Source organism: Diuraphis noxia, unplaced genomic scaffold (assembly GCF_037042655.1).
Source record: "Diuraphis noxia isolate RWA-SAM2 unplaced genomic scaffold, SU_Dnox_SAM2 contig0002, whole genome shotgun sequence".
NCBI lineage: Eukaryota > Metazoa > Arthropoda > Insecta > Hemiptera > Aphididae > Diuraphis > Diuraphis noxia.
In genome coordinates, this window is record NW_028301712.1 from 74,086,023 (window position 1) to 74,108,298 (window position 22,276).

Below are 22,276 nucleotides of genomic sequence, written 5' to 3' on the forward strand. Positions count from 1 at the left end.
GCCGTTGAAAAATAAAAGAAATACATACTCACAATTTTTTTTACATAAACATTCAAAGATTGAATTTTGACAACATATGTAAAAATCACGAAAATTCGTAAATTATTTTATCCTAGAAATTCATAAAAAAATTTTCCTTTTATACCTAAGATTTGAAAATGTAATACAAGGCTCCTAAAATATTTTTACAATAGCAGTTGAAAAATAAAAGAAATGTATAGTCACATTTTTTTTTTTACAAGTATTTAAATTTTAATTTTGACAACATACGTAAAAATCACGAAAATTCGCAAATTATTTTAAGCTAGAAATTCATAGAAAATTTTCTTTTTAAATCTAAGATTTGAAAATGTTGAATAATCTATAATATATCCTAAACAGATAAACCGTCTCCGTTCAGAATCGTTTTTCGTATACAATGATACCTATCATTGCATTCAAATTTAACCTACCCTAGTCAGAAGTCTACCCCACCCTCAATGTACAGCAGAGCGATACCCACTTACCCGCTTTTTTTTTAATGAGTTTTTTATGTTCAAAATGTTGACTTTCATCAATAAGAATCGTTTCTGTATAATATATAGTGGTTTTGTATCATTGAATTCAAATTTAACACATCCATTAAATACAATGACTTTCTATACACCTGATTTACAGCACAACATTACCAACTTACTCGATTATTTTTCTTAAAACAGGGCGACAGCGGAGGTCCTTTGATGCTCAACGACGGTAAATGGACCCAGGTGGGTATTGTCAGTTGGGGAATAGGATGCGGAAAAGGCCAGTACCCAGGAGTATACACAAGAGTTACAAGTTTTATGAATTGGATTACAAAAAACTTGAAAACGTAAATTGATATAAGCATAGTATTATATTTACCGTTAATAATCGTGTCTCGTAAATTATATATATTTATATAATTTAATTTTTGTACATATTTAAGTTAGTATTAATTATTATATTTTTTATAATCTTATGTTCTTTACACTTTTTGTATTGTTCTCAATATATTTTATATTATAATTTATTTAAAAATTAAATGATACACCATGAATATGAATTATTATTTTATGATGGATACAATATCAATTTGTCATGATGTTGTCGTCTTTAATGACAAATCCCTTTTCGGAATCTAGAATTACCATATCACCTGAAATCCAAAATTATATTATTCTCCTTTCAAATCTCGAAATTGTTAATATTTTTTTACTATCACCTTACCTGTTTTGAAATATTTTTTGACATTTTGTACTCCAACAAGACAGGGTAACCCGTATTCTCTGGCGACAACAGCTCCTATAAACAAACGCGATAATAGTGATTAATATATTGTATGTTGGTTTTAAATTATTTTGTTTTCATTGCATACCGTGAGATATTACACCACCGATCTCCGTGACTAAACCGGAAATAATCGGGAAATATGGTGACCAAGCTATGTCGACAGATTTCACGATCAAAATGTCTCCCGTCCGCAAGCAACGCGCGTCTTCGATGTGCTCTAGTACACACGCACGATTTTTAACCCGTCCAGGAAACACGCAACAACCTTTAAACCGCGTGGAACTGTTATCATATTTCTGTATATGGAGTTATAATTAAAACAAATATACATACAATTTGGAAGGATTAAATAAATGTATATGATATAATATAATATATAGCATAATCAACCTCGTCTAAAAATGTTTTAGGAACAGGTGGTCCGTAACACACGTCGTCAAACTGCAACAAGATCCAATCGGGCCACAATTTACGTCTTTTCGTTGCTCTATAAAATTAAACAAATATTCAAGAAAAAAAACCGAACACGTGAATAACGTATTATTAATAATATTAAGGGAAGCGAATAACGATTAAAAATCCAATGCGTCAAATTAATTAGAAAGTATTTAAGATGATAAATACAATTATTAGGTTGGATTTGAAAACACTTATGATTTTGACTCCAAAAAGTCGATAGGCAAAAATCAAACACTTTATCGGCTCACTGACTACTGTATACCAAAATATCACTTACTATTTTTAATCTACAGTCGGACGGACTGTAGATTAAACGGACGGTTCAGACTCCAAATATATTTCGAACATCGAAAACTTTTGGGTACTGAGTTTATCTATCTGAGTTTATTTATTTAGTGATTTCTAAAAAGCACTAAATAGCGAATTCTAATTTAAATTGCCACCCAAAAATAAAAATAAATATTTATGCTTACAAAAAAGATAAAATTGTTATTTAAACGCGTAAAAAAATATATATAGAATTCTTATGTAATTATTGTGTCAAGCTCTTAGCTGGCGGTAATTTCTTATTTATTTAATTTAATTGAAATAAATAATATTTATAACGTTCGTGATGGATAAATTATAAAATTTTTGATATTTGAATACAATAATAACTTTAAAAATAAGTATGGGATATAATATCGTCCTGTATGTTCTCTAAGGTTTGCGGTTTTTGGATTTGACGTATTATTATACAGTACCTATTTATAATAAATGGTATCTATTGTATTATAGCAACTTACTTTTGCACTATTTCGGAACGATTGTTGTCATAGCAAATATTTTTAACTTCGTACTGAGACATGAAAAATATTAGTTTTGAATCCGGTATTTTTCCTTCAGCCACGAGTTTTTGGCCGAGTTTTCGATAACCTAATCTCAACTTGTGAGTGATCTGCACCAGCATATCTTTTGATTGTTCCCTATACGAAATGCTTTGACGATATTTCTTTAATAAATAATCGAATATCATCCTAATAGAACGAAAAGTACACTATAAATTTTATGAATGTCTATAAATAGCTATAAAAACTTATAAAAAATACTTTTTAATATATCCCCTTGAAACAGTATGAGAATCGATATCTGTTAGCTTTTTATCGGATTGACGGTGTTCGTATAATATTAACGATTGAAGGCACGAAAACAATCGGTTGCGATCCGTCGACCATGTTTCTGAACCAAAATCTAACTATAAAACCAGAAAAATAATAGTTGATTCTTAATACTCACAGAAGTGATGACGATTAAAAAATTAATTTCTATAAGTATGATCATTGATTATATAATCAATGGTATAATACAAAGAAATCAATATGTAGTAAAAATGTAATATGATTTTTTTTATTATCAAATTGTTATAATTGTACAAACATAATATATCATATTATACTTACCTATGTCCTATAGTATTGATGTTTTAATCGTAAAGTTTTAGTTAAATTCAAGATTTTTAATTTTAATTTTCTCATAAATAACTATTATGAGTGTACCTACTATAGTAACTAGTAAGTTTAAGTCAAACCTCTTGGACACCACGGTGTCCATATTTTTTAATGAATTCTTCCACTTGATCATAACCTTTCTTACAATTCAACTTTAACCATTTGTTACAGTTTTCAACAGGCAAATCACAAAATTCTTTTTTTGAAGATATTTCGGAAATAACGCCAGCAATAGCCTAAACATTAAAATCGAGTATTTTTATGAAGAAATATTTCAAATTAATACATGCATCATAATATGCTTATTAGACCTTACTTGAATATCTTTTAGGATTGAAACGTTTATTATGTCTGGTGTATCAATCGAGGTCGATAAATTGGATAACATGTTGATTGGTGAATCTAGAAATTCAAATTACAATAGTTTTTATTATAAATTGCATTCATGGAAAAAAGTTGTAATGATTAAATAGTTTTACCTTTATTGAAGTCTAGTCCAAATATTGCTAATAATGTATGTGATATGATATTATTCATGCTCGATGTCACGTGACAAGAAGTGACCTTTAAATATGTCGTTCAAAAAAATATATTGAAACTTATGAAATATTATAAACATAATTTAATATACAATGTATTTATACCTGTAAATTGTATATATATCCTGTGGTAGGGAAATTTGTTTTGCTAATTAAATCATATTAAGAATTATCTTTCAAAATTGTAATTAAATTAGGTTCTTTTTTAATATATGGCCAAACTACATTATTATTTAGTTAAAAAAAACTTCATTATAATATTAAAGATATTTTACTTTTTATTTTAAAAAATATAACTGAAGCTTAATCATTAGGCATGTTCTCACTACATTAACTAATAATAACGACAATCACAAATAATGGAAGGAAATCCAAAAGGTAATATTTCTAAAATACTAATTTTTCAAGAGAAGAGATTTTTTTGTTTCCATTGAAAACAGACCATTTGTAGACAAATCATTTTGACGATGATGTAATTTTTAAAATTCTTTAATTATGATTAAATTAAAACATTAAAATGAGTCAAATATGTTCGATATTTTAGAACTATATTTTTAATTTAATTTTAAACTTAATAAAAATTTTAGTATATTCAGAATAATTTTTTTACTTCCCTATAAACCCTACACGGGTTAGAGTACGTTTTGGCATAACATAATGAAAGTGCGTTTTGGAATAAATTACGGATTTTGTAATTTTGGTATGGTTCATTGGTGCCTATTATTTCAACATTCTTTTTTGAAATAGTATGTTTTGTCTATTCTGACGACTCCAAATGATTTATTTATGTTTTTTTTCTGTATAAGAACCGATATCCAACTAGATTTTGTTAACTTTTTAATTTTTTTAATTTTCACCCTCCCAAATATGAAATTAAACAAAAACTTTATAAAAGAACAATACATTTTCTAAATTATTATACTTATTAAAAATAAAACTATTTTGCCTAAATATAGCTATTACAAAAATTTTACTGTCAGAAAATCGTTTCTTCTTAGAATGAAACGTAATCAATTTATCACGAAATTACTTAAAAAGTGATTTCGGCATTGGCATATAAATAATTTGTAAATTAAGCTATTCACCAACACTGTTATAATATTTATAAGTGTATTATTATTTTATATGATATTCTTTTTTATATATATTATACTTAATACCTTTTCTAGAACATCCACAACACTATTGATATTGTTCAAAAGATCCAACGCCGTGTCTGATTGTTCTTCTATGTTTGCGTCACAAATAATTTTGTATGTTTCGTTTAATCGCGATTCAAGATAAAGTGTTTCCTAAATGATAATTTATGAGTTTTTTGATACATTTTAACCTGCATTATATAATATACAAAATAAATACCTATACCTTAAACGTAGAAATAGATTTAAAAATTTTTTTTAAAGCAGAACTGCGATTTTTCAATAGTATTTTCTCCCAAATATCACTTGTTAAGAAACATTTTCCGGCTATCGAGTACTCAATTATCTTAACGTATACGCTGCCAGGTTCTAAATCTTGAAACATCTTCCATAAAAAATATTCGTCAATACTATAATTATTGTTTTATTGATAATACGAAAACAATTAGGCCATTATATAATATATATTTTTAAGTATTATAGCAAATTAGTTATATTTTTATAATGTTTTTGTGTATATATACTTACTTGACATACGTTTAGACACATGTTGTTGTGCGTATAGGATAACTGTTTGTTGCGATAGATCTCAGTGGGCTCTGTTTCGGCCAATTTAAACAGTGGGTACGATGAAAAGAAATCCAAAGTCAACGATAAAGTGTGCATAGGATTGGGGTAGACTTCTCTGAAATTGGACAAATAACTGTGTTAATTTCAACATACTGTATTCTGTAGGCAATATAATTGCTCTGCTATCTAACTTCACATTGTAAAACATAATCACGTCGTCGCTCGTAAATGGCGAGTCAAATTCTCGCGTTATTTCGTCGTTAGTCCAAGCGAATATAGATGTAATCGGCCTCGACTGGAGAAGGTAAATTTGATCCTGTATAAAAAATGGAAGGCGATCATCAACAGATATTCATGTACTTAAGTAATCTTTTTAGATTAATTTGAACACTGCAGTAAACGGTTAGTTTTATATCTGTAGCCTGTAGGTACATAATTTATAATAATTTATAGCCATATTGTAATTATATTATTATTTATTAAACCCATGTGCGTACATAATATCGTTAGGATTTAGTTCATAAAACTCGGTATCTATTTACTGTAAAATGTAGAGATACTATTAAAGGTTTAATATTTGTATGTACTTTAAATTTCAAACAATGCTCACCTATTGTAATAATTAGTAAACTTCGAACTTATATTTTTACCACAAAACTGTTTTATAAAAAGTAATCACAATAAATACATAAAAAACTAATACCTCTACAGCCACCCACTCAATGTCTTGTGGCGAACCAAACACGCCTTCCACTCGGACGCAGATGTCAGCCAACTTTTTCGTCAAATTAACAGGAATACACTGCAGCGGATTCGCATCATCGTATTTTTCAACACTGAAATCTACATTTCATATATAAATTATTATACTTATTAGTTATTATTAATAACAGAGTAATCGTAGTGGCATATAACGAGTTTGTATAAAGTAGCTGCAGGTAGACTGCAATAGTCATTGCTTTGCTTACACTCGCAGTTGAAGTAGGAATAATAACTAATTATAAGCAGGGCCGGATTGGTTAGGCGAGCTACCGAGAAAATCTCGGTGGGCCGCTTAAAGTTAAGGCCGGTAGTGTCAGAGTGTGGGTGAAAATAAATACATGTTAGGATAAGTAAATAAGTTCGTAACGATTTTAGACGTAATAAACCAATAAAAAATAATAGAGACCCAAATGTTCGGCCAGTGAATATGTAAATGGGCCGCTTAGAAGTGAAAATCTCGATGGGCTGATATATACCAATCCGGCCCTGATTATAAGTAATAATCATACAATTCACAATAAATCATAAATCTAAGAAAACTTGATCACAAAAATTATACCAACAATTTAATATGAATAGCATTCGAATTCACATTATCAAATATAATATAGATATCATTATAATTTATAATCTGACAATTAATTAATTTATAATTCCCATCTACATATTATCAAGTGTGGTGACTTATCCTCGCGAATGATGCTGAACACGCGCGAACATTATAGTGAGTTGAAGTCACAGTGGGAGTTCTCACATGTATTTTTACGTTAGGCTACTAAATATTAAATACATTATTTTATATTACCTTAGTCCCTAATACTATAACACTGTGCTATTAACACACTTATAAAGTATTATTTAAATGTATGAGTTATAGGTAGGTAGATGAAAAATTAACCAATACCCAGTGCCCCAGTATTATGACTATAATTACTTTTAATTATTATGATTATATCACGAGTTACAGCCGTGTGCCCACATATCAGTGCGACGAAAGTGCACAGTACTTCATTACTACCCTTCTCACTAGTAAATGCCTCACTTGCCTCATCGCCACAAAACCGTCACTGGTTGGCATATATAACACTGTTATTTATTAGTCTATTATACAACTTATGCATATAAAGTTATTATATAATACAAGTAATCCGATTTCTTGTCATCTTATACCTAATCTAGGGACTAGGACCGTTTCGCATAGATACGTATCATACGTGACATATTGCATGTACTCGCGCATTTTCAGTTACTTACATTGGTTAAATTTATACGCGCTACTTCGATTATGACGCATTTACATTGTCGGTAATGTAAGCTAAAAACGTATTATAGGGATACTACGATACATAGGTCAAATAATTAATAACTATATTTACTCGATGTTTCCTGCAGAAGTCCCGCAGAAGTAGTGAAATTGTCTTCGACTGCTTCGAACCGCAGTTTAGAAACAATGACTTCGTGAGGTTCGACTGATCCCGACACAACCCCCTGCAGTAAAAAGTAGTATGTTAGCTTAGAATTTTTAGTCACATTTATTCAAAGTTACAATGTATCAAGGACTAAAATTGTGTATAGTTCAAGTGTATAACACGCACTTTATGTATAGTAAGAAATTTTGAGTGCAGTGGGGAAAGTATGTACTGTACTATTGGCGTAGTACTGTGTATAAAATATTTAGACTAATATTAGTTTGAAGTTTGTTTATCATTGTCTACAATTTATATGTATTAGGGGAAACTATCCCTATGGAAAAATAAGTCTCATATCATAAAATATTCAGTACGGAAGTTTTGAATTTAGATATTTTAGCCTCGAATAATTGTGAACGATAGATCTTCGATCTCGTTTCCGTATATTACAATCAATGGAAGCTATCAATAGCGGCATATATTGGGAGACCCCCTTCCCATCATCAATAATTACACCTATGGTTATTGGTTAGACTTACCGCTTTTTCCAAATCGTAACTTGCGGCTATGATGATCTTCCCAGGATCACCGGTGTTCGGGTCTCTGGAAAACGCAACTCCAGCAACTCCTGAACCGCTCACTTGGTCTTGTATGACCACCCCCATGTCACACATTAATGGCTGTCCATTGTTCCTATGAAAATTACCGTGGCTATAATAGTTTACATTGTAAAGTAAAACCACAATTATCAGTTGTTCACAATGACTAAAAACGGAACAAAATATCAAAAAATACTGGGGCTGTGGCGATTTTATGTATTATGTTAATTATATATATATATATATTATATATCATTGTTTTATTTTTAATTAAATTTGAAAAGATGTCGATGAACTATAAGTTTTCTTTCATGAGCAACATGGAAAATTTGAGTTTAGTTAAAACCAACTTTATGCTGATTAGTTGTTATAGCTCAAATAGATTAGAGCGAATTGATTTATTATCAAACTGAAAGTTATAAGAACATTAAACTACTGCTGTGTAATTACTTTTTGCGTTGTCTTTTTTTATAAAATTTCAAATTTAAAGCGATGAGATATGAGCTTCTTTAAATTTAACATTTTGAGTATACCCATAAGTCATAACTTGATTAAAAATTGAAGCATCGTAAAGAAGCCAACGTAAGAACACATATAGGTAACGTTCTTAATTTAAAGTCAAGATAATATCATAGATTAAAAAAAGTTAAGTTTTACTTAATTTGTTATAATACGTCAATTATTAACTCTAATACAATACCTAACTATACAAGGTTGGTTCTACTGAACGCATAAATGAGTCAGACAGAAAAACATGTATATTATAATGTGCTAACATCCTCAAGAGTTTAATTTTTTTGGGTTTCTCAAAATTTGATAATGTTTAAATGTGTTGTATTATATCATTTAAACAGTGTTCTGTGGAGGCGATACTAACTTCTTTTTATCAAATGGAAATTAACTTTTTTGTTATAAATTCTTAAGTTTATATAATGTTGTGCTTATAAATCTAAATAATGAAAAATATGACTTATTTAAAAAATCTCAATTATCAGAGTTTGAATAAATATATAATATACATTATTAAAGGGAAACGTTATGGAGATGCACATGCGTAATACATCATGATGCTGGATATATATAAATATATGTATATATTATATATATATTGATGTATGTTTATATTTTATTAAGGAGGAAATGAAATTGCTATACCAGCCTACAAACCCACAAAAAATTGGCCTCAGTTATGCCCATGAATGTATGCGTGCAACATACTTTCGATACGTCAAAGCTCGTGCTGAGAAATTTGACGACCAACATTTTAAAACGGCAGCAACTATATCACAAGTACGACCGGTGCAGCCTAGCACGGTTAAGTATTGGCCGGCCGAGGACGTCGATTCGCCATCCTCAAATATTCCCGACGAACGGACTGCGTACAAGTTGTGTTCGCTCACGCCGTTCGAAACTGCCTCCAACAACTCAGCGCTCAGTTCCGTCGACCGCCATTGATCATCCAACCTGAACGGATCAATATGATATTATATATATATATAATATAATATATATATATATATATATATATATATATATATATTAATAACAATTTAGAAGGCAATGTTTATGTGTGTATATAAGCCATAAAAGGAATCCACAGCGAAGTCAATCACACTCACGGTTCTGCAATTTGGTAAATGGGTAACCGGTAACCCTGTAACCGATAATATGCACCTTGAAGCCAAAGCACGGACTATGATTATAATGGACTGGTCTCGAAGCATTATCAATGGAACCGAAATGTCAAAATGACTGGGGAGTTTTCGGAAAACAGTGCCATCTATTATTCAGTTTTAATGATAACAATGCATAATATAAAATTAAAACAATATTGCAATATTTTAAATTTTAATATGATAGGTAGTTTTTAGGTACAAACGGGTTTGAAAATTTTTTTACATAAGAGAATCCAATCTTCAGAATATCGTCGGTTTTTTAATTTTTGTATTGGCTCGTCTTAAAAATTTTTTGAATTAAAATTTTTTGGGGATCACTTAAATTTGATGAAACAAGTATTTAATTTACAGAAGCATCTGATAATGATTTCATTTTTTCTTGCATACCTCCCAATTCAAAATTTAATTTTTCAATAACATTATGTAATCTACATATGGAGAATGAATTAAAAATAAATAAATAAATATAAAAGTGATATTAACTAATAAAATCATAAAACAAACAATTATAATATAATACTTTTATCAAATTATTTATACTTGGAATATCCAAAAACCTGAACTATACTGCTAGGTACCTTGAATTTGATTTTTTAAATTTTTTTTTGTCATTTAAAATGTTTATCAAAGTCCTACGTCTTGTAGGAGTAAGGACACTTCCGATATAAGACGAACGTTTAACTAATGACCTTTGCTTACACTTTCTAAAATATTGAATTAAATTATCATAAGTTTCACATCTTTTTCTTCGAACTATTAAAATTGGACACATAAGATAACAAGATGACGCCATAAATTGTTATTTTCTAAAGTTGCCGTTTTCACACAAATTCCTGTATGTATGCAAAAAAATAAATATTATTATAGCAGCTATTCAGAATTCACAGGGGATTGAAATAAATAATAATAAAAACAATAATTATATAGTAATCTGGAAAATGTATTGAACTAGGAACACCTGTACAAATATTTTTGTGGTTCAGTTTTTCAATTGTCTGTGATACATCTTTTAAGGAAAAAGGATATTCAAGTTTAAAGCTTAAATTATCCATTTGAACAGATAATTGATATATGTACAAACATACTTCCAATGTAGATTTAAAAACTAACTGTTTTTCAATTAGCATTTTACCATCATGGAAATTTGGTTTGTAAAAAACGATTTCATTATTACTAAAGTATGTTGTTGTCCATCCTTCTGGCAAAACTACTTTATTGAAATTACTTTTAAATTCACTAAATAATGACAAATCATCAGATCTTTCCTAGTGGAAAATGTAAAACAGAATATATAATAATAAATGTCTAGTATCGAACTACCGATTACCGAAGAATCTTCGGCGAAGAACAAATAATAATTATAATTAATGAATAAATTATTTTCACTATCAATATATTAAAAATAAGGCGGTATAGTGTTGTCAAGGAATATATGATAGTTTCGTGCTTAAAAACCAGGTTGCGCTTGAGAGCATAAAAATCCCAAGTATCAAGGAAGAGTACAGGTACATATGCGACCCGTTCCGCTTTACAGTCCTCTTCATTTCGAGACCAGTCCATTATAATCATAGTCCGTGAGCCAAAGTTATAAATTGTAAAGAAGAGCTCATACGGGTATTTTTAACATTAATATTAAACATATGAAGTTTATACATTTAAAAGAGTTCGAGAAGATCTAAATCTATGAGAATTTAAATTGTCACGGGCAAAGCCGTGCAGGATCAGCTAGCTATTATAATATAACGTATATTATATACACATTGGTAATATCGCGGTATAATGTTGTTTTTACTGCTTACCGTCCACAGTAATCCGCTAACTTTTCGAAATCGCTCTGTTTTGCTTTTTCGATCGCGTTGTCTAAATCGATTGACAATTGTTTATTTTCTCTTATATGTGTTCTCATCGCCATCGTCGTGATACATATACCGTCTGGGATAATAATCTTCGAGTCACAACAATATATAACATAATATTATCATATTATAAAAACCATCAACGCATATTTATCATATTTATCCTAAACTTCATTTTCAATAATCCAAAGCGTATATAACGTAGTATAAACGTTTTTTTCGCATATTTGTAACTCACGTCGTTAATCAGACCATCAACGATTGCTTTTTTTAATTGGAACAAAGATTTTGCTTTGTTCCCTACTATATTGCTAAACATGCACATCTCCGAGTCTAAGTTTACGGTTAAGTCAATTTTATGATCATTTACTGAAATCTCTTCTGCATATTTTACTATATTGTCAGTTATATGTGCATCTCTGAAAATCCATATACCAAATTGTATTTTATATTGTTCACATAATAAGAAACAAGAGTACATAAAATATAGTATTATATTATTATGGAAAAATGAATATATATTAGTCACACACGGTCACAGGTAAAAGATATTATCTTTATTGTTATATGTTAAAAATAGTATTGTGCCGTAGAAAATATAATTACTTGAAACAAAGAAGTATTCCCTTAAACTCGTCTCCAAGAAGGATTGCAATCGATACAGTATTTAGAATTACAGTCGTTTGGCTTTTTAAGCTTGCATTTAAACTGAAATCTATTGCATAAAAATATAAAATCTATTGCATAAAAATATTATAATATCATTGAAGTTTGGGGCAGCAGAGAATTTGGAAAAAAACGATAAGATATATAGAACATGCAGATATTCACTTTTATGTTGTATTTCGATTTTCAGACTGTCATTTTCTAAGTTATTTTCACTCACAAAATACAATCCACCAGGTGTGGTTATTTCGTGTTCTGAAGTTGTTTTTAAATGGCCACTGCAGTTTACCCTAAATTCAATCCAACATTTATATTACAAAACTAATTTATTTTTATATCTTACACTAATATAAAACAAACTATATGTATACAATATCTATAGAGTATAGGCTATAAAGATATTTTTAATTCCAATGACCTATTATGATAACATGGTTCAAAATATTATGTAAGAAAATTATAATAAATAATAAATAAATATAAATAGTTACATATATTGCCTTTTTAATTTCTGTACGGAACACATTATATCACTATTTATAAATCCAACAAACGCAGAGTCGTTGACTGACATATTCCACCGTCTTAATTTCATGGCACGCATGTTCATCATTTCTTTTTTACCATCTACGACTATCGAACCAGAAATTTGACCGAACTGATCGAATCCCAATAAATTTTTAATGCTAAAACCATATGGTAAAATTAAAATAAGTATGAATCCTATAATAATACATTACAATTTATAAAGATAAAAGAAGCATTTACTAGTCTGGATTCGTATGGTCGATTTCATGTTTGAAAAACGTATTATTTTTATCGCAGTATACTGGAAATCCAAATGAATTCCACCTAGAAAATGAAGCGAGAATAAATAAAAATGTTTATAGCTATATGTATAATGTATATAGGTATGTTTAAGTGTGTACTATACGTATGCTTAAACTGACGGTATAAAAATTATGAGGTATAATATTTTATAAGACTTTTTTTTAAATTGTCTTTTAATGTACACTAGATATTTAAACCATTTTCAGACTATATATTTCCAATTAAAATGTTTTTTTTTCAAAACAACCGTATTAGCAGCATGTATAATATCTAAAATATACCTATTAATCGAATTAAAAAATATTTTCAAGAAAACTTACAAGAAATTTATTTTAACGTGACGATAATTCTCACCGTTTCTATAGAAAAAAAAATATATATACATATAATAGGTAGGTATTTTTAGGATTTAATTTACATAATATAAGTATATTATTATTATATTATTATAATATATATTCTAACCGTAAACGACCACTGAACACGATTCTCCAAGTCCGCATAGGTACTATACATTGAAAATGAAGACTGGGTGTTTTCCAACAAGAAAATGCATAAGATCCTTTACCCATTTCTAAAATAAACAAAAGCAAGGAATATGTATACTATTATTTGTTGACAGTATTATTATGAATGATCGTCAATCAGTGAAATGTCTTCATAATAAAGAACAGATTCATACTTCAGAACTTATATCACAAAAGCTTATTGCTTGAGCGATACAACCAATAGATAATCTATCCAAATTTTAGACGTGGAATTAATTTTATATATATTATATAGATTAAGATAAATATATATTTACCTTGATTTGTAAATTCATGTCCTGTAGGATCACGAATGTGTATTAAAGAGTTCGATTGTTTTAAATTATAATTTTGATTAATACATAATATAATTTTACTTCCTATTTTATCAGTACCAAAAAATATCAATAAATCTTGAACCTCCTACACAAACAAAAGATGAAGGAAATTAATATTTTATGCTTAGAGCATTTATTATAAAAATAAAAAACGTCGCACATTATTTCGTTCGTGATCCAGTGAAATATCTGATTCTGTAGGCGAAGAAAAACATATTCGTTGTCGAAAATTGTCCATGTTTAATTATTACCTTCTTAATTCTGAAAAATATAAATTAAAGTAGTCTTGTATCTAAATGTAAAGACCACAATTATCTTAATTTTGTTAAAATAATTAAAATTGTAGGTATGAACTTTTTTCTAATAAACTTTATATAATGTGTTGATTATTTTAGTTCCAAATACTTGTTAGACTAAAATAAAAAGTTTTACAAACTCAAGATTCAGTGCCATTTATATCAATATGATGTATAGAATAATTTCTAATTGTGTCTTATTTCATTTATTAATCATAGAATTTTGCTGCTATAATGCAGAAATAGATTACTGATGAGAAGGAATCTATCTAGCGGTGGGTAACAATTTTATACATTTTCTAAAAAGATATTTTATAAGGTCTGTAATGATTCGCGAAAAAAAGATTTTCATTCAAAAAGTATGACAAAACTATAGCAATATCGAATAAAGAAGTATAATTATATGTGCTTAAATATATTTTTTTTTATTTATAAAATATGAAGCTATTATTATTATTATATTATGATAGTAAAATATAGATTATATAAGAATGTAATAAATTGTTACTTAACAGTAATTGTTTTAACATACATACATATATATATGGCAAATAAAGAAAGTAAAATATTAATAAGTGAAAAGTAGAATGTTATCAGTTGTATTATCTAGTTAATGATAAAATGACACATAATATCGCCCGACGCCCACTCATATTATTATTGTTTATTTTTATGTTTCCCTTGATTTTGATAAAAATGAACAACGATACATGATAAATTCCAAGTGTACTTATTATGTACTTAAGTAAATAGTTTTGGTTCCTAAACCATCTAAACATACATAGAGCTGTCTATTTTGCTATTAATTTACACATTATCTGTAGCTATAGCTATAATATTAAAATACACGTAAATAAGATAGATATTACACATTGATTAATTATAGGAAAATGTGTCTTTTTCAATAAATTATGCATATTTTAGTAAATTACGTACAAGTAAAATAAATATACAAACATACCTAATATATATTAATTATAAAAATTAAAAATTATCATTTAATAAGCATAATTTTTTGTTAGGTATAAATTCGAAACATATTAGATTCACTGAAAGCATACTAGGTTAGGTATAGTCCGGTATCAGTGAGGTTGTCAATGATAAGTCGTGCACTTAATATAATAAAATTATTCTAATGTACATACCGTACTTATAACGATAAATCGATGAAGATACTGGAAAAATATATGAGTAGGTTGTTGTATAACAAATAACTGAACGATTAATGAAGAACTTTAATATTTTAATTTCACAAAATAACTTTAAAAACATATCACATAAAACATACCTGTTTGTACCTAATACTTATAAGTAGATACGTCCCTTAAATATCTATAGGTCAGGTTATCTATACTTGTTGTCTTGTGGAATGTTTTTAGAAATATTTTAAACCGCAATCTCAACAATAACTATTACCGTAAACGAAGACGTACAGCATAATATAATTGTTAGAAATCCAGTCCTCGAACCATTTGAGTCAGCATTAAATTTGTAAGAAAAAAAAAACGTTGAATACAAAATATTATTTAAATGATTATATACTGGCCCCACTATTATTAAATTGTCTACATAGGTACTTTTGGAAATTCATAAGCTACCTAATCATCGTCTGGTAAATACATTAAACATGAGTGGAAAAATATACGTAATCGAATTTCGAGAGATCCATTAATTTAAAAGTGTTTACAGATAAAAAAAAATTGAGAGATTTAAATAACATAACATAACCTCATTTCCCTACTCTCTATATGTCGAAGTAATCGTAATTAGATTAGATACCATTGTTTGAGTCCATTAAGTTACATATTTTATCAAGCTGACGAGAACAACATGAATGTAATATGCAATTCAATCGAATATATTGGCTAGGTAGGTTAGGTTAGATATATTATGTTCTATGCTGCAGTAGGTGGAATAATATTATTTCAAAAGTTTCATATTATAGATTTTTACCTAATTTATATTCTCTAGTGATGCCCAACCGTTTTTCTCCGTAGCATATACAATTTACAACATGATAACTTATTTTTGTTTTATTTCATAGTAGTTTTCATATTTAATATAATATTTATATAAATATATATATATCTTACTAATATTAATCGTGGGTAAGTACTTGGCTTTTAAGAACATTATTTCATCGTATACACACAATGATATTTTCAAATGATGCTATTTATTTTAAGATTATAACGTCACTTCTAGGCGTCTACAGCGAGTATTATTTTTAAAATGCTTGAAACTGCATAACTTACAATGGACAGTGGTGCACTCAGGCACGTTCCACAAAATAAAATTTTCGGGGGGGGGGGGGGGGGTGGAGGGGTGCACAGAGGTATTTTAAAAATTAGTCACCCATCCACCAATTTTTTTTATTTATAAAAATATTTTCACTTATTAATCACTTTAGTTCAAGGAAATTAATTATTATAGGCTACAGTTTGAGTTATAAATTTAAAAACTTCCGCGTAACACTTGCAGTAATATACATCCACCCTTTTCGAGGACACGCCATATGCGGTAGGCGGAAAAAATGGCCACGGAAAAAAACCCAAACTGAAAATACACCTCGGAAAAAAACCCACGGAAAAAAAGCCCAAGAAAATTAAAGTGCAATCATTGTAAATTGTAATATTTTATAAAATATGGTCGATTGTTGATTATACAATGGATTTACAATCATATAATATTTTTATTTCTGTGATAGAATAATACATTATTTTTTAACAGAACATAAGAACAAAATATTAAAAATACAAAATATTCACGTTTCTGGACTTTTGGTAACATAATAATATAGATTGTATTGTTAACTATCACACGTACAAATCTAGTCTTTAGACTTTAAAGACATTAAGACATTTTTTAGTCATTAAGTTTCTTTAAGTTTGTTTAACAACAAAACACTTATTAAGGGTTAATTAATAATCATTTACTTGGATCAATTTAACTCATTTATTAATACAATTATTAGAATCAATATTTAATACAAAATTATTTTGACATTATAGCTATTTTAAATATAACTTATTTAGGTTGAACTATAAAGTTAATTCAGCTACACGCTGGTGTTACCTTTAACTACCCAAATCACATGATTTACTTGTAAATTAACTTAACTGTTCAATTATGATAATAATTTACTATAAAAAGCTAAATTAAAACAATACAAAATTTAACTGAAATTAAAAGTTTAAAAAGAATTAATTAAATACTATGTATATTATTTAAAATATGTATCTATAAATAAATGTAAATATATTATGTATAATATTTTTTTGGGCTTTTTTTTCCGGGGTGTATTTTGTAGTTTGGGTTTTTTTTTTTTTTTGGGGGGGGGGGGGGGGGGGGGGTTCCGTGGCCATTTTTTCCGCGATTCGTCATATGCAGTTGCATTACTTGTTAACCTGCCTGGGGACCACTGGCTATTTATTAACAAAATATGTAAGAACAATTTTATCATTTACCTGCGGGTGCCTGGTGGTCAACTAGGTATCGGTTAAAAAATAACAAATTTTACGAACGTTCGGTTAAACGTTAAAATATTACAGAATCTCGACTGTAGCTGAACACACTCGGACACAAATTGTATGAATTAAAAAACATATGGATAAGATCGGTTATAGATACTACGCGTGACGATCTGACGTTAGTGTTAAGTAGCGACTAGCGACCGCCACGACTGACTGTTAGAGATATTTACTATTTAGACATACCATATACCTTATCTTTAATCATGGTAGTCAACAGCCAAATGTCTAAAACAAAATACATTAAATGCACAATGTAGCCATGTAAGACTGTAATCATTACAGGAAAATCGTGACATACATACTATATGGGTGCGTTAGTCAAAGGAAAACGGCGTCAAGCCATCAAATGTTCTTATCAAATTAAACAAAAACCGGCTAACCGATGCAAGTGCTTGCAGCGGATCCTGTGGTGTACTATTAACTTTCTTTTATCTTTTATAGCAAACACCTTTTGAACTTTGATTATATATTTAGGACATTTAGGTATACTTTAACATGACCAGGTAATGAATAATAAATCATAATTTATATTTCATTCAAATTTAAAAAAATCAAAAAGAACGTACATTTATAGTAAAGTACGTATAATATATGGAACCAATTTTAACCGAGATCCTCCTACTCTTGTATACTATATGTTTTGGATCTGATCCAGATCATAAAGTCTTTGTAAGGAATAATAAATCAATTTTAATTCGAAAAACGTACATAATCCCTATTATACTATTACATTTGTAATACGTAACACTGCAATCGAACGACGCGCCCCTGGTGGCAGAATAACCTTGCGACTTTTGACGGGCCATATACCATATTTTGTTTACGGAGTTTAGGCTCCTCATCTCTTATCTTCATGACTTAAACATTCATATACATGGTTGTTGTGATTGTTATAGCAGAGAACAGACAGTTATTATATTATTTTAAATTGTGAGAATGACTGTAATCACCATTATTTATGCTTCATAAATAATATCTATAAATCATGTTAGTCTGCCGCTCTGCCGATATTGGACGCTAAAATAGCCACTTCCTACATTAATCAATTATATTCAATATGTCAACGAGAAGCCAAAACGCAATGAGCTTCTCCGAGGTAAATACTATTTTAAAATATTCATGGATTTTAATTTATTAATCACCTACAAATTGATAAATTTACGTTACAAATCTTGTTTTATTATACTTTAGGAAGTACAACGGCACTCTGTTCACACATTAGTTTTTAGATCACTCAAAAGGACTCATGATATGTTTTTATCATGTCAAGGGATGCTACCACCAATAGACGAAGAAGCGTAAGTTGATTTGTGCACTGTTTGTAATTAAACAATGTTATAAACATTTTTCAATGGTTGTGTTTAGGGAGAGGATAAAAAAACTTGTTAAAGCTCGAGATTGTTATGGTCTGGTTTTTGACAAAGTGGAACGTAATAAGATAAACATGAAGAAATCTCAACCAAATCATCCTAAATCAGAGAACCTTGATATCTATAAAGATAATCATCTCCCATTAGCCATAAGTAATTATACATTATTATTTTTTATTAATTATTATTCACTGTACCTAATTATTTTTTTTATTTTTAGCTGATAATCCCGAGAAAGTAAATAAAAATACAGAGACCAGTATGGTTTTATCGAGTCCAAGTACACAAAACATAGCTGCTGCTAATCGACTGATTAATCATATTATGCCAAAACCAAAATGGCATCCTCCATGGAAGTTATACCGAGTAATATCTGGACATTTGGGTTGGGTGCGTTGTGTTACTGTCGAACCTGGCAATGAATGGTTTGCTACTGGTGCTGCTGATCGAGTTATTAAAGTAATATTACAAAAAAAATCCATGATCTATTTGTATTTAATATGTTTTTTATAATTCTAGATTTGGGATTTAGCTACTGGAAAATTAAAACTTTCCTTAACTGGACACGTGAGTACTGTGCGAGGCTTACAAGTAAGTCCTAGACACCCTTATTTATTCAGTTGTGGTGAAGATAGGCAAGTGAAGTGTTGGGATTTGGAACATAATAAAGTAGTTCGACATTATCATGGACATTTGAGTGCTGTATATAGTCTTGCGTTACATCCAACAATTGATGTATTATTAACTGCTGGACGAGATTCAACTGCTCGAGTATGGGACATGCGTACGAAAGCTAATGTTCACACACTTACTGGACATACAAATACAGTTGCCAGTGTTGTTGCCCATGAATTTGAACCTCAAGTATGAGAGTTTAAATAATTTATTTACTTAACATTTAAAAAAATGCATTTTGATTTAATATTTTTGGCTTATACTTAGGTAATGACTGGATCTCATGACTGTACAATTAGGCTATGGGATTTAGCTGCTGGAAAGACTCGTGCAACTCTTACAAATCACAAAAAAAGTGTGAGATCACTAGTTTTACATCCAAAAGTGTAAGTTTCAAATATAATTTAATGTTTACAGAACCATAATGATTTACTTAGTTGTTTGTTGGTATATGATTTTAAGGTACATGTTTGCCAGTGCAAGTCCTGATAACATAAAACAATGGACATGTCCAGATGGTAAATTTATACAAAATCTTACTGGTCATAATGCTATAGTTAATTGTATGGCTGTAAATTCTGATGGGGTGTTGATGTCTGGAGCAAATAATGGATCAATGTATGCATGGGATTGGAGAACTGGTTATAATTTTCAGAGAATGCAGGTACGTAATTTGATATTTTATGCGCACTGTAAATTATTTTGACTGATTGTTTATACTAAAATATGTATAATTTAAAAAGGCTCCTGTACAACCTGGATCAATGGATAGTGAAGCCGGAGTATTTGCTATGGCATTTGATAACAGTGGTACAAGACTCATTACAGCGGAAGCTGATAAGACTATAAAACTTTACCGAGAGGACGATACTGCTGTAAGTATTTGCTATTAATCTTAAGGATCAATGATAAACTATTGGTTTTACTTTTTATAAATATCATTATCTTTTATTTTTTATGGAGTACTTTAATACTAAAACATTTATAAATTTATCACAATACATTTTGGTATGATATTTATGAAGTCCAATATACTTAACTAACAAATATTAATCTATTTCAATGATTAATAGTTCAATTTTTTTGTTATATATGTCATAATGTATGTTAACATTTTTAAAAATTCCAAAGTTTGAATAGGATGCAAGTTAAACCCATTTCAAAAAAGTATTTATTATTCAATTTTTCTTGAATGTTTCCAATTTATTAGACATCTAAATTTTTTTTATATATATTTTTTATGAAAATAATTAGTTGTTTCATCATTTTATAGTTAAAACTTATTTTAATATAATTAAAACATTTATTTATAACTCTAATTAAACTTTATATGTTTAAAAGTAATTATATTTTTGTATTTGTTTTAGACTGAAGAAAGTCATCCAATTAATTGGAAGCCTGATATAATCCGAAGAAGGAAATATTAATATTTTTGTAAACAATTATTGACACAAATAAATATATCGTTTTGATATTATTGCTGGCAAAAATATTTTGATTCTATTCCATTTAAAAATACAAAAGCAGGGGCAAACCTAGGTGGGGGTTTGGGAGGTTTGCTGATTCACAGTTTTTTCCTCAGTAAAATATGACCCCTCAACATGACAAACTACATAACATCATTTTTATTCAAAAATCAAAAAAAAAAATAAAAATATGTACACTTATAATCATTATTAAACTAATATTAAATAGGGAATAAAAATTTATAAAATGTAAGACTCAGAAAGATTTCTTTAAAAATATATTAATATACTTTTAGAGTATATTATAATGTATACAAGGTGATTTTTTATGTAAGCTCACCCCGGATTATCCCATAAAAAGTACATTTATTCAAATTCCTATTAAAATTTTTAAGTAAACCATATTTTCAAATTTTTGATATTTTTTACATAACTTAAGGTTAGGTTAAGTATCATGTGGCGGTACCAACTTTTATTTTTCAATAGAGAACCCCCTTTTTTTACTGATAATTATCTAGCAGATAATTTAGCTATACATTTTGATGTATCTAAATCAAAATTCTAATGAGTAGTTTCTGATTTAGTAAAATGTTTAAGCAGGGATAATAATCCTTAAACATGGTTTTATAAAAATAAAAACTATATGTAAAGTTAGATAAAATGTTTAGCATACTCGGATTATTTTTAGGAATTATTTATTGGTATTAATAAATCAATTGTAATTTTTAATTTTTTCAAATCGTCTAAGATCCCTATCTACTTCACCCATTACCATAGACATTATCCTT

The 22,276-nt window shown here is 28.6% G+C and overlaps 3 protein-coding genes across 9 annotated transcripts in view; 2 read left to right on the forward strand and 1 right to left on the reverse strand.

The window, feature by feature from the left end:
• The window catches only part of LOC107162390 (uncharacterized), a 24,921-nt gene extending 23,864 nt beyond the window's left edge, over positions 1-1,057 (forward strand). Inside the window, exon 8 of the mRNA XM_015509266.2 lies at positions 699-1,057. Within this exon, the coding sequence (XP_015364752.2) occupies positions 699-854 (156 nt within the window). The 3' untranslated portion in view covers positions 855-1,057. The remainder of the gene's footprint in view (positions 1-698) is intronic.
• LOC107162458 (uncharacterized) lies at positions 856-18,129 on the reverse strand. Of its 7 annotated transcripts, XM_015509382.2 has the most exons (29): positions 15,733-15,845; positions 15,590-15,658; positions 14,309-14,409; positions 14,089-14,233; positions 13,749-13,857; positions 13,604-13,642; positions 13,221-13,304; positions 12,944-13,138; positions 12,618-12,742; positions 12,393-12,501; positions 12,025-12,205; positions 11,730-11,875; positions 9,473-9,718; positions 8,195-8,348; positions 7,623-7,734; positions 6,188-6,327; positions 5,676-5,800; positions 5,443-5,599; positions 5,141-5,299; positions 4,936-5,067; positions 3,716-3,800; positions 3,553-3,638; positions 3,317-3,472; positions 2,838-2,983; positions 2,535-2,765; positions 1,681-1,777; positions 1,376-1,586; positions 1,228-1,302; positions 856-1,156 (listed from the first exon to the last, which is right to left on the reverse strand). In XM_015509382.2, the coding sequence occupies exons 3-29, from the start codon at positions 14,384-14,386 to the stop codon at positions 1,089-1,091; spliced, it is 3,591 nt and encodes a 1,196-aa protein (XP_015364868.2). In that variant the 5' UTR covers positions 14,387-14,409; positions 15,590-15,658; positions 15,733-15,845; the 3' UTR covers positions 856-1,088. The 7 variants fall into 7 exon arrangements, with proteins under 7 accessions (XP_015364868.2, XP_089074983.1, XP_015364858.2 ...); XM_089218857.1 differs by lacking the exons at positions 15,590-15,658; positions 15,733-15,845 and adding an exon at positions 17,912-18,129 and having other exon boundaries at positions 12,953-13,138; XM_015509372.2 differs by lacking the exons at positions 15,590-15,658; positions 15,733-15,845 and adding an exon at positions 17,912-18,129.
• A 660-nt stretch (positions 18,130-18,789) lies between these two features.
• On the forward strand, positions 18,790-21,512 carry Tango4 (transport and golgi organization 4). Its single transcript, XM_015509511.2, has 9 exons — positions 18,790-19,073; positions 19,169-19,275; positions 19,343-19,500; positions 19,568-19,806; positions 19,867-20,211; positions 20,290-20,408; positions 20,485-20,686; positions 20,766-20,897; positions 21,390-21,512. The coding sequence occupies exons 1-9, from the start codon at positions 19,035-19,037 to the stop codon at positions 21,447-21,449; spliced, it is 1,401 nt and encodes a 466-aa protein (XP_015364997.1). The 5' UTR covers positions 18,790-19,034; the 3' UTR covers positions 21,450-21,512.
• The last annotated feature ends 764 nt before the right edge of the window (positions 21,513-22,276 follow it).

Excerpts from the sequence above, each read along its gene's own strand:
- Tango4 (XM_015509511.2), top strand. The coding sequence starts at position 19,035 with ATGTCAACGAGAAGCCAAAACGCAATGAGCTTCTCCGAG. Across the intron at positions 19,501-19,567 it reads TCATCTCCCATTAGCCATAA|CTGATAATCCCGAGAAAGTA; the intron begins GTAATTATACAT and ends TTTTATTTTTAG. Across the intron at positions 19,807-19,866 it reads CTGCTGATCGAGTTATTAAA|ATTTGGGATTTAGCTACTGG; the intron begins GTAATATTACAA and ends TTATAATTCTAG.
- LOC107162458 (XM_015509372.2), bottom strand. The coding sequence starts at position 14,386 with ATGGACAATTTTCGACAACGAATATGTTTTTCTTCGCCTACAGAATCA. Across the intron at positions 11,876-12,024 it reads TTGATGGTCTGATTAACGAC|ATTATTATCCCAGACGGTAT; the intron begins GTGAGTTACAAA and ends TGTGACTCGAAG. Across the intron at positions 1,587-1,680 it reads CTAAAACATTTTTAGACGAG|AAATATGATAACAGTTCCAC; the intron begins GTTGATTATGCT and ends CTCCATATACAG.